A 15,344-nucleotide genomic window follows, 5' to 3' on the forward strand; every position below is an offset into this window, starting at 1 on the left:
GCTACACGTTTCCCGTTCCTAGTTGTTTTCATTGGTTTACTGGAAACTGTTAAGAAAAGGGCATATTTTTATTAGGAGTATCGCCCCTCAAAGTACGTACCTTTCCTCCTGACCGAGGAAAGTGGCGCAGTGGTTAACACACTGGACTCGCATCCGGGAGGACGATGGTTTAATCCCACGTCCGACCATCCTGATTTAGGTTTTCCGCGACTTCTCTAAATCGCTCCAGGCGAATGCCGGGATGGTTCCTTTGACAGGTCGCGGACGACTTCCTTCCCCGTCCTTGCCTAATCAGATGAGACCTATGACCTCGATGTTTGGTCTCTTCCCCCCACCCCAACCCCTCCCAAAGAACCCAACCCTCCTGACGCACCCTGTACATAGTAGTAAGTAAGTATACCGTAACATAACATCTCAATAGGACCACTTGAAACCGACAATTCCGCCAAAACGAGTTCGTTGTGCGTCACTGTAATTATTAAGAGTTAGATATAACAATGTGCATTTCATCTTGAACCAGCTGATAGATAACATCATGCCGGCCGAAGTGGCCGTGCGGTTAAAGGCGCTGCAGTCTGGAACCGCAAGACCGCTACGGTCGCAGGTTCGAATCCTGCCTCGGGCATGGATGTTTGTGATGTCCTTAGGTTAGTTAGGTTTAACTAGTTCTAAGTTCTAGGGGACTAATGACCTCAGCAGTTGAGTCCCATAGTGCTCAGAGCCATTTGAACCATTTAGATAACATCGTATTTTGACATCTGTGCACAGCAGGCGCTTAAGAGAAGCATTTGGTAAGAGTAAAACTGAGACAGTGACTACCAGAATGGTCAAGGCACCCAACGTACCTACAATGACTGCAGTAATGGCTTCACACCTGGCACAAGTTTTGCACATTGTCTGACATCGTATAAAACTACCAATTTGACACACATCGTTTCCACCACGACCTGTATTGCAGAGACCTGACTTACTCAATAGGTGAAAGAACAAAAATGACTGTGTCATAACTGTGGAGTGGCCTTTCTGTCCATGTCATCTCCAGCAGCCTTCTTCTCCCCAGTGCGGCCCGTAGTGTGCGACATTGACTTACATAGTGTAATAACTTCCATCAATTGCTACGTGGGATACATTTTCACAACGATATCTGGCGGAATTCGGCCCATCTCCCATTACAGTTCATCACTTAATTTCGCCCTACTTTTTCTCTATCGTTTTATGACAATATGGACTCATCAACTCTGTCGTAATGAAGGGGTATCTGCTAATGCAAAGTAAGTTGCATTTCTGAGTAAGACACTGCTCGTATCCATCCGCCAGCATTCGGACCTTTCCCTACGCCTTGGCCGCGTCCACGTGACGGAGACTTGCGTTTCTGTGACCACTACCACCCTGCTGTGCGACAGTGGCGGACCCTGCCCGCTTGTTGCACACGTAAAATCAGTCAATCACCTGAATTAAAGCTTCAGTATCTTCTGATCGGCTATTCGGATCACGATTTTAATTTAATGAAATTATTGTCATAAAATTTTCTACCCCATTAGATATGGCTAAAAATGGTTCACATGGCTCTGAGCACTATGTGACTTAACTGCTGAGGTCATCAGTCCCCTAGAACTTAAAATTACTTAAACCTAACTAACCTAAGGACATCACACACATCCATGCCCGCGGCAGGATTCGAACCTGCGACCGTAGCAGTCGCGCGGTTCCAGACTGTAGCGCCTAGAACCGCTCGGCCACTCCGGTCGGCAATTAGATATGCTTATATTTGCTTAGTTTTTAATTTCGTTGTTTTAATTTTTTTTACGAGGAGTATTGTGAGCGTGCAAAACAGATAGAGAGAGCACTGCCACGTCTCACATTGTTGCGGCTACCCTTCATGCAGCAGCAAACCGAGCTGCTCGTACGGTGATGTATCCAACAACAGCAAAACTGGGCACAGCAGTGGCAGCACATTGTTTTCTCCAACAAGATCCGGTTCGGCATACAGCAAGTATGCGAGTGTGAAGTTTCCGTGCAGGACAAACATTGCCACATTGTATTCTCCAACGCTGTGTGGGCCCAGTGTGCACGAGTAGAGTGCCATTGCGTACACATTACTATTAGCTCTGGTTCGGAAAACCTTCAATTGGTATGGATTCCGTTACGTTTCTGACATGACATGTACCTTACAAAGTCTTCATCATACTATCTTTCAACAAGACATAGCACGACTATATGCTGCCTGCGTTTTCATGATCTGCTTAAATACAGATGGTATTCGACTGTTCCCCTGTGCAGCAGTTCGCCCTGTCACTCACGTATTTAAAACATCAGATCGTGAGTTGCCAAGAAGGTGGCACGCCACGTTACGTTTGAATAACAGTTAGATGATGCAGCATGGATGGACATACCTGCTTGTTATGTCCTAGCCCTGTTCGAGTCGATATCCAGCTGGGTTAATCATTGTTGCCCGCAGAGGTGCCACCCTGTGTACTAAATTTACTCCTAAAACATTTGAAAATTTAATGGTGTAGTCTTCCCAATATAGTGAAAACGCACAATACCTAAAATTTCATTATTTTGCATCCTCAAAATGGTTCAAATGGCTCTGAGCACTATGGGACTTATCTACTGTGGTCATTAGTCCCCTAGAACTTAGAACTACTGAAACCTAACTAACCTAAGGACATCACACACATCCATGCCCGAGGCAGGATTCGAATCTGCGACCGTAGCAGTCGCGCGGTTCCGGACTGCGCACCTAGAACCGCTAGACCACCGCGGCCGGCTCTTTCCATCCTCCTTCGTGTTTCAATTATAATAGCCAAGAGTGTATATTAAATGACAACAATGTGCCGAGTATCTAATGTATTGATTACTATTTTGAGATATATAATCACAAGGTATACAGAAGATCAAAGTACTGAGATTCTGATGTAAAAACTGCCTTAAAAAGCGGCACTATATATATTTTGTGGAGGTTATGTTGACACGCTGATCATTGCTGGACGATTCAACTTTGATCATTCTGAATTACTCAGAATTGTCATCCATAGCTGTAGCTCCAAGTCACTCGTCTTCTGCACCAAGCAGGTACTGAGATGATATCCTCATATTGCTCACATTCATCCTCATATTAATACGTAAATACAGTAAAAGTTTGTTTTCTGCGTGTTTCTGCGTTGTGCAATGACATGCCTTAAAATGTTGTGCCTTGCCGTTGTCAACGTGATGGACTAAATAAGGCGTAATTCATGAAAAAAAGGGAAAGGCAGCACAAACATGCCAGTCTTGGCGTACAATATGCCCTTTAATAAACACAACATTAGTACTGGTCTAGAGCAATGTCTCCTTGATTGGTCGGCTTATTCGCGCCAAACACTGTTGTGGCGTGACACTATTTGATTGGATGACCAACATTCTGAAGTGAAAATAATCTTTCTCAGGTTGGTCAGGAGGTGCGCTGTGTCTATACCTTTGATTTTCATCCAAAGAGCAAAAATGTCATATTCAGCTATACTCTAGGGCATCAAAAAGCAGGTTGCAGCCTAACTGCCACGAAATCTGCCTGTCTCTCTGGGGAGGTTCGCCTCTCTTAATGAAATTCACTGACTGCCTTCTGCTTACTGACTGAGACCGTACCGGCAGCGCACCTACCTAGTGCAAGAAACCCATGCCCCCCCCCCCTCCCCACCCCCTCCTCCCGGCAAAACCCACATGTCCAGAGCGCTCAACAAAACAACTACCAAATGGCGGCAGAAAATGAAACAATAACGATCAGCCGTTTCTGACAGTAATGTCACAACTTGTATTTTTGTCTCTCTATATGCTTTAGTGCCCTCTCTACGTGACATGGGCATGGAATCTGATGTGTTTTGCGTTGACTCCACAATTACATCATCGATTGAACCAGGAGTCATGATCAGCAGGCTGGAAACCGGATACATTGGAAACGACGTTCCAACTCCTCTAAAATGTTCCCAGTTCCCAATCCATCGTGGGGGCTTACCACAGAATTTTAATTTGCATTACTCTACTGCAGATGGCTTCTTGGACCGGAGGGAGACATTGTCGCCGCCTGAACTCAATAATATACTGATGGTCTGTCACAGTACCTAGTAGGAACGTGTCATCAGCATCACTATTGAATGACGGCGTTGACAGCACACGGAGTGAAACGTCATCTGAATAGAGCACACTTTTACCGTCACACACTGAATACTTCAAAGCCTTGTGACGCAGTGCAAGTCACATTCAGTCTTACAGTCAAAAACAGACACTGGAATCGGAAACTGGAACGTCTTTCTCTCCGTCATCCAGGTTGTGGCATATTGTCCTCTGGAACACTATGTACTGGAATATGAATCAAAGTGACGCCAATATCTGCTAAATCGCAATGCTTTTGGCTCGTATAGTTCACCGAATGCTCCTATTTTCCCGTGCCGCTGTTAAACGATTCGTAATAAAAATTTTGGCTACACGATTATATGGCTGCCGCCTGTCCAAACCGAAGTGCGCTCTACTGTACAGATATATCGTGTCAGTTGGCATGGTGGCCATACCTCCATTTGGGTTGCACTTCCTCGTTCTAGATAAACGAAAATAGTTTGACGTCTCTAACACCCAAACCTCCAGATGTCAGACACTCAGATTGGCACCAAATGTGTTTTGTCAACCAAAACTCCGATGTAATTCGTACTATACGCTGTCGTGTTGCATAATCGGCGTAAACGTTAGTTAAAAGTAACACTAGAACTACGGAGCACATCAAAAACATAGCTATGAGCAACTATATACGATACATGTGTAGTTGTAGAGCGTTAGATCCACGTTCCAAAGGTCACGGTTTCGAACTTCAATATGGACAAATTCTTTTAATGTATTATGCGCGAAAGTGTTTTATGGGACTTCGTGTTTATGACTTGTAAAAGGCTGCTTGGAGTTTACAGCAATGTTCTCTTGGCAGTCTGCCTTCGGTTAGTTTCTTTGAATGTAATAAAACTGTAGGGTACAGTCGTAGTTTCACAGAATATACAGTCAGAACAGAAAACCAAAGAAACAATTGTATCACGCATGCGGAAGAAATAGTAATGATAATAATTAATAATAAACAAAAGGATACGATAAGTAATAAGTACGTAACGTTCAACTAACGCAGCGAAAGCAGACTGCCAAAATAATATTGCTACAAACTCCGAATAGTCATTTTACTTGTCAGGCAAATGTCCTCCCATACAACAGTTTCAAGTGGAACAATTAAACAAAAATTGTCGCTAGTGGGACTTGAACGCGGGACCTTTCGTAAGACGACTGACAGCGCTGTCTTCTCACCCACCCGCGAACTACAATAAATTTACTCACAGATATGCTTTTGCTTTGCTCTGTAACTGTGCTGATGATACTTTTAATTAATGTTTATGCATGTTATACTGGACGACAGCACTCAGTAGAACTGAATCGGTGTATTGCTTAATACTCTATCGACATACAACTTTTCTTACCGATCTAAGTGTCTGACATCTGGAGGTTTGGGTGTAAGTGAAGGCTATTACTCCATTTGGGAAATATGGAGCGCAACTGAATATTGACTTATTAAGATATACTGAATTACTCCTTACGTGGATGAGCCGTTCCGGGAAGGTCTCGGCAGTCGTAACAGAATAGCTGTCTGCTACTGCTATGTCGCAGGTGTTATCTGCAGCCGAGATTGAAGTGGAGCAGCGGATCCAGACGGAACCGTGTGTACGAGAATCCTAATATGATTCGAAGTTTAATATGATGGTTGCCATGCGACTGTTTCTTAACCATCCGATTATGTTAAGGCCTTACACTGTTTCTTGCACTACGTCTACGTGAAAAGCATAAACCACTGAGTTGTAGATATTATTTGTAATCGCCAAGGTTAGAAAGTTATTAAATTTATCCGCTAAGCGGCTAAGGTGACCAATTTCAAATATGGATTGCAGAAGGCCATTATTCATGCTTGTAAAATCTCTCTAACCACCAAATGTAATATGGTTATTATGTTTACCAATAAATGATAGGTAGAACCACATCCAGTAGAAACTACCAGCACCTTCCACTCCCCACCACTCACTCTCCGACCGTATCCCTGATGTTGATTTGGCGCAGTGCTTAGCACACTGGACTCGCATTCGGGAGGACAACGGTTCAAACCCGTCTACGGCCATCCTGATTTAGGTTTTCTGTGATTTCCCTAAATCATTCCAGGAAAATCCCGGGATGGTTCCTTTGAAAGGACACGGCTGATTTCATTCCCCAAACCTTCCCTAATCTGAGCTTGTGCTCCGTCTCTAATGACCTCGTTGTCGACGAGTCCGGAACCGTGCGACTGCTACGGACGCAGGTTTGAATCCTGCCTCGGGCATGGATGTGTGTGATGTCCTTAGGTTAGTTAGGTTTAAGTAGTTCTAAGTTCTAGGGGACTGATGACCACAGCAGTTAAGTCCCATAGTGATCAGAGCCATTTGAGCCATCCCCTCAATCGCCTGCGATTCGGAGAGCAAGATTTCACCTTCCTAATTATTATGCCTTCGAGTTTAATTTTAACGAAGGCTGTTTTGACTTTCGTTATATCTTACTTTGTTTATATTACATCTGAGGAAAAAAGCATAGAAGCCACAAAATGCTCGCCAACGATCTTGCCAACAATGCAGCACACCAAATTTGGGCATTACAGCAAAAGATGCTACATCGTAAATACATATATGTCTTTTTATCGACCCCCGAATGGGGAATGTAGTTACGTAAAAAGTACGTAAATATTCTAATAAATTCTAAAGTGCTTAAAATGTTATCGACGAAGTGCAAGACGTAATTACGCAATATAATAATGCGCTGCTAAAATAGATAAAATAAGACAATATAAATTCTAAAGATTAAATGAAATGGAGAGGATAAAATGTATGGACGTGCACTTGCTTCTTCCTCATCACATATAAGAACTGCAATACAACAGAAAAACAGTAACCACTTATAGAACTCGTTACATAGAGTTTACGAAGAACTGGTGAAACACATCATATTATACAAGAGATTCAAAAAATTAATCAAAATAACTATAAAATAAAAGGTGGTAGCACATATCATTCTTCCAGCTTACCAAATAAAAGCACCATTCATATTATGAAATCAACTGGAAGGAGGGCATGTCATTTTGATTCTTGTAAGTTATTGATGTGCACGTCAGAGAGAGAAAGCATGTTATGTTACTGTTAAACAACCTTCGGTCTTCTTGTGGCAGTCTTTGCCTCCGTGCAATCTGATACATTCTTAGTTGAAATGTGGTGTCCAGTAGTGCTGTGTTGGCTTGTGATTGCATCAGTTAGATGAAAAATGAGTTACTGTAAAGGACAGCAAGGATGAATATGAATATTGAAAGATGAAAAGAATATAAATTCCTAATAACGTTATTATTTTAAAAGTTTGAAGTAAGACTGGAGCATTGCGTAGCTACTTTCTCGGAATCACTATTGTCAGCTAGTTAACTTTGTCCACGTGCTCAGAGTTGAAGGAAAGACCCCTCCACAACCCTGACTCATGCAATAACGTATCAACTGTGTCAGCTGTTTGATAAAAATTCTCTGTTACCGTTATGCCCTTTCTAAACTATTGTTCACTTTGTTAAGCATACCGTGGGGAACTTAGGTAGATGTAAGTTTTCCACTACGTGTTTCTGTATGAAATTCAGGTCTAATTTACATCCCACCTATAAAAAGTCGGCGTATTACTAGAACTACGTACCCACAAACTGTTATTCATCTGAAACTCGTATGCTAACCTTTGACTAAACATAACCTAATTTGTTGTAAACTGTAACTGGTCTGAATACAATTTGTCTTTATATTAAATGTGCAACTGAAGTGAAATAATTATGTGACCCTAATCAAAATTTCCAGTTACCTCGTGCGCTGACAACATTGTTGCTTATTTATTTCTCGAAAGCACGACAGCAAACAGCAGGCAGACAACGGCCAAAGTTGGTTTGAATTTTTAAATAAAATTACCAAACGATATTGAAACTGTTGCTTACCATATGGTGCAATGTGATAATACGTAATGATGAACCTTCTTTAAACAGTGGAATGGGGAGAGCAACAATTCCTAAGAAATGATATTCCGAGACAATTATTTTAGGATGAAATACGTGTTCAAAAATTCAGAGAAAACTCTTCATGGTCTTCACTTTGGTCTGAATAATACTATGCTTAACAAAGTGAACAATGATTTAAAAAGGTACAATGTTAAGATGTAAGTGTTCTCTAAACCAGTCAGTGAACGCCCGTCCAGTTTTTGTAGTATAGCATTTTGAGTATGAGCCAGATTCTATTCTATATTCCCTACATCTTAAAATTGGTTGGTTCTACAATAGCTCTGTCTGATTTCCTTATCTGATGTATTGTATTTGTGAAAACTTATCCCTACGTTGGTTTTCTTGAATATTATTGCGATTTTATCGAAGACTCCTTCTAAGTATGGTAATTTAGTAAACTTAGTCCTTTTGTACATGGCACTTTCTTTCTAAGTGTAATTTTATCAGCCATATATGCAGTGAAACTTCCTGGCAGATTAAAACTGTGTGCCAGACCGAGACTCGAACTCGGGACCTTTGCCTTTCGCGGGCAAGTGCTCTGCCATCTGAGCTACGCAAGCACGACGATCCGTCCTCACAGGTTTACTTCTGCCAGTACCTCCTCTCCTATCTTCCACACTTTACAGAAGCTGTCCTTCGAACCTTGCAGAACTAGCACTCCTGAAAAAGCTGTGAGGACGGGTCGTGAGTCGTGCTTGGGTAGCTCATATGGTAGAGCACATGCCCACGAAAGGCAAAGGTCCCGAGTTCAAGTCTCTGTCCGGCACACAGTTTTAATCTGCCAGGAAGTTTCATATCAGCGTACACTCCGCTGCAGAGTGAAATCTCATTCTGCAAAAATGCCCCAGGTAGTGGCTAAGCCATGTCTCCACAATATCCTTACTTTCAGGAGTGTTGGTTCTGCAAGGTTTGCAGGAGTGCTTCTGTAAAGTTTGGAAGGTAGGAGATGAGGTACTGGCAGAAGTAAAGCTGTGAGGACGGGTCGCCAGTAGTGCTTGGGCAGCTCAGATGGTAGAGCACTTTCCCGCGAAACGCAAAGGTCCCGAGTTCGAGTCTCGGTCCGGTACACAGTTTTAATCTGCCAGGAAGTTTCATATCAGCGCACATTCCGCAGTAGAGTGAAAATCTTATTCATACTTGCAGTGTCTATTTTAAGTTTTCGCTCAAATAGTTCGGTGGTTATTTCCGGTCTCAAACCATTGTTAATAGCTATTTCTTCCAAGATACCGCGTTACTGTTCTTATTTCGTCATAATCTTGTGGCTAGTTGTTTAGTCTATGAATCATAAGTTAATAATGGCTCGCTTATGGCACACTGGATGCCGAGAAAAATTATTTATTGTGCAATCTATGGTGTCTGGCTTGCCAAAAATTCCAAATTTGTCTTGGCTGTTCATATTTCAGATCTGAAGCTCTAGGTAATTTATACTTTCTTTTCTATTTCTTTCACAAATTTTGTTCTAGGATGGAAGGTGTTTAGCTGGTTGCGCATTATATCTGTATCAGTAAGACACACCTGAAAAAGTACTAAAGTGTGATCAACATATCTTTTATATTACCGAATTTTCTTTACTGTCTTTTCGAAAACGGCGAAAAAACGTGTTTCTAATAACGTTATGAAAATATCAGCTAAAGCTCCTGCCAAACAAATGGCAGAATATCACGCAGGTGGTTCATACCTGGTTGAGTTTCTAGACACCTGAGTATGAATAACAAACAGTCCAGAGGTTCCTGTACATCACTTCCCTTGAGATTATCGGGGAAAATGGCAAATTACTGACAATCTGGGCAACTGCTTTGTGTTTTACGCACGGAAAATATTTTAAAATCTGCTACGAAACTTAATCTACGTTTATGATATTTACGGCAATGCACAATGCACAAATGGACAACCATTATCAGGCGTTCTTTACTGGTTTGCGCTCTCTGCTGGTTTTGTTTCTTCATAGGCTCGTCGAAATGGAAGTTGGTTCTGCCGTGTTCATGTCAGGATGGTATTAGGGGTGTTTTCCCTACATGTAAAATCCGGGGAAAATTGAGTTTTACTCCCAAGAAATATCACTATGGGGTACAGCCTTATTGAAAACTGGCTACGCCCACGGAGTCAACCGCACATGGTACTGAACGAGTATTTTGCCCTGAACACGAAGGACTGCTTGACATGTCCGGAGGGTAAGGAAGCTGTCAGGTAAGAGAACGAACCGCTGTGGCGGCCACCTCACCGAACCTCTTCCCTATCTCACGAGACGGCACCCGGTTCTCCCATTACCGTGTTTGTGGCCGAAAGTTGGTGTCTCGCAGTCAGCAATACCATGGTGTCGTCCCTAGCTCAGCGTAATAGCCTGGGAGCCTGCAACAGGTACTGCGGAGCGGTTTACGTAACTGCTGACATCACTACCTGAAGCTAAGTTAAAATGGTGGAAGTAGAATACAACAAAACGTTTTAACCATTATTACCCTTTACCACGCACGTCTATATTATCTATCTAGTTTGTTATAGTGATGTAGTGGAAGTGATAAATCTGTATATATATACACTCCTGGAAATGGAAAAAAGAACACATTGACACCGGTGTGTCAGACCCACCATACTTGCTCCGGACATTGCGAGAGGGCTGTACAAGCAATGATCACACGCACGGCACAGCGGACACACCAGGAACCGCGGTGTTGGCCGTCGAATGGCGCTAGCTGCGCAGCATTTGTGCACCGCCGCCGTCAGTGTCAGCCAGTTTGCAGTGACATACGGAGCTCCATCTCAGTCTTTAACACTGGTAGCATGCCGCGACAGCGTGGACGTGAACCGTATGTGCAGTTGACGGACTTTGAGCGAGGGCGTATAGTGGGCATGCGGGAGGCCGGGTGGACGTACCGCCGAATTGCTCAACACGTGGGGCGTGAGGTCTCCACAGTACATCGATGTTGTCGCCAGTGGTCGGCGGAAGGTGCACGTGCCCGTCGACCTGGGACCGGACCGCAGCGACGCACGGATGCACGCCAAGACCGTAGGATCCTACGCAGTGCCGTAGGGGACCGCACCGCCACTTCCAGCAAATTAGGGACACTGTTGCTCCTGGGGTATCGGCGAGGACCATTCGCAACCGTCTCCATGAAGCTGGGCTACGGTCCCGCACACCGTTAGGCCGTCTTCCGCTCACGCCCCAACATCGTGCAGCCCGCCTCCAGTGGTGTCGCGACAGGCGTGAATGGAGGGACGAATGGAGACGTGTCGTCTTCAGCGATGAGAGTCGCTTCTGCCTTGGTGCCAACGATGGTCGTATGCGTGTTTGGCGCCGTGCAGGTGAGCGCCACAATCAGGACTGCATACGACCGAGGCACACAGGGCCAACACCCGGCATCATGGTGTGGGGAGCGATCTCCTACACTGGCCGTACACCACTGGTGATCGTCGAGGGGACACTGAATAGTGCACGGTACATCCAAACCGTCATCGAACCCATCGTTCTACCATTCCTAGACCGGCAAGGGAACTTGCTGTTCCAACAGGACAATGCACGTCCGCATGTATCCCGTGCCACCCAACGTGCTCTAGAAGGTGTAAGTCAACTACCCTGGCCAGCAAGATCTCCGGATCTGTCCCCCATTGAGCATGTTTGGGACTGGATGAAGCGTCGTCTCACGCGGTCTGCACGTCCAGCACGAACGCTGGTCCAACTGAGGCGCCAGGTGGAAATGGCATGGCAAGCCGTTCCACAGGACTACATCCAGCATCTCTACGATCGTCTCCATGGGAGAATAGCAGCCTGCATTGCTGCGAAAGGTGGATATACACTGTACTAGTGCCGACATTGTGCATGCTCTGTTGCCTGTGTCTATGTGCCTGTGGTTCTGTCAGTGTGATCATGTGATGTATCTGACCCCAGGAATGTGTCAATAAAGTTTCCCGTTCGTGAGACAATGAATTCACGGTGTTCTTATTTCAATTTCCAGGAGTGTATAATAGCTCGCATTTTAGTGTAATGGAATACAATGACCAAAACAATGCATCCTGCGAAAAAAAAAGTTGTATACGATTTACTAACAATCAATTTGAGGAGCAATTATTTGCTTATTTCTAGTAACTGCCTTTGGTTTCTAGAATAAGTGTAAAAATTGCTGCAATAAACATTGCTTTTAGCTGCTCCAACAGAACTGCTGCGGCTGGCCCCGGAATACTTTCAGTGCATTGGTTTTTTGGTGTAATTCATAATGCATTCCCTTATTTCTGTCTGGAATCAATGAACTGACTCCGCCTGTTTGTTAGGGCAGACTGCTCCACAGTGGACGAGCCGGGAAGGATACCAATTCTAGGAGGACTCTCCAACTTTGGAAGGGTAAGTAGTACTCCAACGTAATTTACCGTTAACAGATGACTACAGCGCATATCCTGTACCACTTACTGATGATTAAATGATCTCTTTATAATATGGTTTAATATGTAAAAATAATCTTTTAGAGCGTATGAGTACAGAATTTAGACAACATCCAAGTAAATGCCCGGAAATTAAGTCTTGATCCACTCGTCACTCGCATTTCACTGTTATTGACGTATGTTTAATTCGAAGATAATTACTGGGTCACTGTTAATTAGTACTATCTGCTCAGGCAATTGGCAGATTTTATTTCTCTTTTGTGAGACAAGGCATCTGGGATATCCAGATTAAGACCGAAGCGGGAAAAGGGCCTGTGGCTGACAGAGCGATTCAGCCGCGAAACGCAAATGAATGAAGACGATATTAAATTGGCCCGTTTCTGGTCTCTTCAATTTCACATCTAATTTGGTTTGCAATGCTATCTTCCGCATTCCGCAAATATCTTGTTTAATTTAGAGTTTCACGAGGAGCACAGCCTCGTACTTGAAACAGGAGGACCACAAAACGTAAATATGATTCATGTTATCTTCAAATCTGTATCCTAGCTAAATTTCTCTACGTTTTCCCTGCTTTGTTTACATCGCATTCTTTATATAACTTTAAGATGTGGAACATACAGATTAGAATAACGAATAATTTAGCCAATGAAGTGATTGTGTAACTAACTGTCTCTACATAGCAACAAAAGCGGATGTTAATCAACATAAACTAGAAGGAAACTGTAATTACTCACACAGGTTTCATAATATCATTTAATACAGGTATAGACAATGGAATACGGTACAAAAATTTAACTATAGTAAATTCTCACCCATTCGTTAAGTATGAAATTTCAGTGGCTGTAACTTTTGCATAAAAATGAAACTGACAACAATATTCAACTAATTTCAAAGACGGATCGATAAACGCAGGTTTATATTTCAGGTCACTGTGTAGAATGCTGTGCTGGACCCAACATTTTACAGCAGACAAGATTTTTTTATTTGTAATGATGTTCTCATTTTATTGAACTGTAATAAGACGGTAATAGTTATCAGTTATATGAAAACTGAAAGCTGCCATAGAACTAAGTGTCTGTAACTTTTCAGATGTTGATTAAAATTCTGAATATTGCTGCTGTAAGTAAGTACTAGAAGAAAATCTGTAAGCAAATTGAGAATCGACTAATGGCATTTTTGTTACCACAAAAGGATAATCTGAATGATTGTAAGGGATTTTGGTGGACTAATTACATCGGTTTCCAAACAGCTGCATTATTATATGTCATATTTGTCGTGTCTCTGCAAAATCCTTCAGCATCCATATCATTAAAGAAATATATCAACACTTTAAAAATAATACCGTTTAGGCAATTTCATACCAAGGTAAATGTGCGGTTGCCTCTTATTCAAAATTTGCTTGGCTTTTAGAGAATGCCTCTTCTTTCGTTTTATTAAATTTGTTCCATATCTTGGCTGTATATCGTTGCATTATATGTTCCCCACCCACCATGAACCATACACCTTGCCGTTGGTGGAGAGGCTTGCGTGCCTCAGCGATACAGATAGCCGTGCCGTAGGTGCAACCACAACGGAGGGGTATCTGTTGAGAGGCCAGACAAACGTATGGTTCCTGAAGAGGGGCAGCAGCCTTTTCAGTAGTTGCAGGGGCAACAGTCTGGATGATTGACTGATCTGGCCTAGTGAAACTAACCAAAGCGGCCTTGCTGTGGTGGTACTGCTAACGGCTGAAAGCAAGGGGAAACTACGGCCGTAATTTTGCCCGAGGGCATGCAGCTTTACTGTATGGATAAATGATGATGGCGTCCTCTTGGTTAAAATATTCCGGAGGTAAAATAGTCCCCCATTCGGATCTCCGGTCGGGGACTACTCAGGAGCACGTCGTTATCAGGAGCAAGAAAACTGGCGTTCTACGGATCGGAGCGTGGAATGTCAGATCCCTTAATCGGGCAGATAGGTGAGAAAATTTAAAAAGGTAAATGGATAGGTTAAAGTTAGATGTAGTGGGAATTAGTGAAGTTCGCTGGCAGGAGGAACAAGACTTTCGGCCAGGCGAAAACTGGGCTATAAATATAAAATAAAAGAGGGATAATGCAAAAGTAGGTTTAATAATGTATAAAACAATAGGAATGAGGGTAAGCTACTACAAACAGCACAGCGAACGTATTGTTGTGGCCAAGATAGACACGAAGCCTACGCCTACGACAGTAGCACAAGTCTATATGCCAACTAGCTCTGCAGTTGAAGAAATTGAAGAAATGTATGATGAAATAAAATAAATTATTCAGATAGTGAAGGGAGACGAAAATTTAATAGTCAAGGGTGACTGGAATTCGGTAGTAGGAAAAGGGAGACAAGGAAACGTAGTAGATGAATATGAATTTGGGGTAAGAAATGAAGGAGGAAGCCGCCTGGTGGAATTTTTCACAGAGCACAACTTAATCATAGCTAACACTTTGTTCAAGAATCATAAAAGAAGGTTGTATCTATGGAAGAAGCCTGGAGATACTGACAGGTTTCTGATACGAGGGCTATCCACAAAGTACATTACGTTTTGGAATTAAAAATAAATAAAGTATTGGAATTTTATTATTATGTACAGATGGAAGCCACAATTAAATACTACTTTTCTGCATAGTTGCCATTTAAATTAAGGCACTTATCGTAGCGATGGACGAGCTTGGAAATTCCTTCGTCGTAAAATTCGGCCGCCTGCACCTTCAACCACGTGGTTATTTCTTCTTGAAACTGTGCGTCGTCATCAAAACGCTGCATAGCCAACCACTTCTTCATTGCTGGGAATAAGTGGAAGTCGCTCGGTGCCAGGTCGGGACTGTACGGCGGATGAGGGAACAACTCCCACTTAAAAGATTCGAGA

General features: G+C 43.0%; 1 protein-coding gene across 1 annotated transcript in view; it reads left to right on the forward strand.

The window, feature by feature from the left end:
- The window catches only part of LOC126199523 (dipeptidase 1-like), a gene marked incomplete at its 5' end in the record, with an annotated part of 104,052 nt that overhangs the window by 42,120 nt on the left and 46,588 nt on the right, over window positions 1-15,344 (forward strand). The window contains one exon of the mRNA XM_049936445.1: window positions 12,359-12,428. Coding sequence (XP_049792402.1) covers window positions 12,359-12,428 — 70 coding nt within the window. The remainder of the gene's footprint in view (window positions 1-12,358; window positions 12,429-15,344) is intronic.

The sequence above is a fragment of the Schistocerca nitens genome, chromosome 8 (assembly GCF_023898315.1).
Source record: "Schistocerca nitens isolate TAMUIC-IGC-003100 chromosome 8, iqSchNite1.1, whole genome shotgun sequence".
Lineage (NCBI taxonomy): Eukaryota > Metazoa > Arthropoda > Insecta > Orthoptera > Acrididae > Schistocerca > Schistocerca nitens.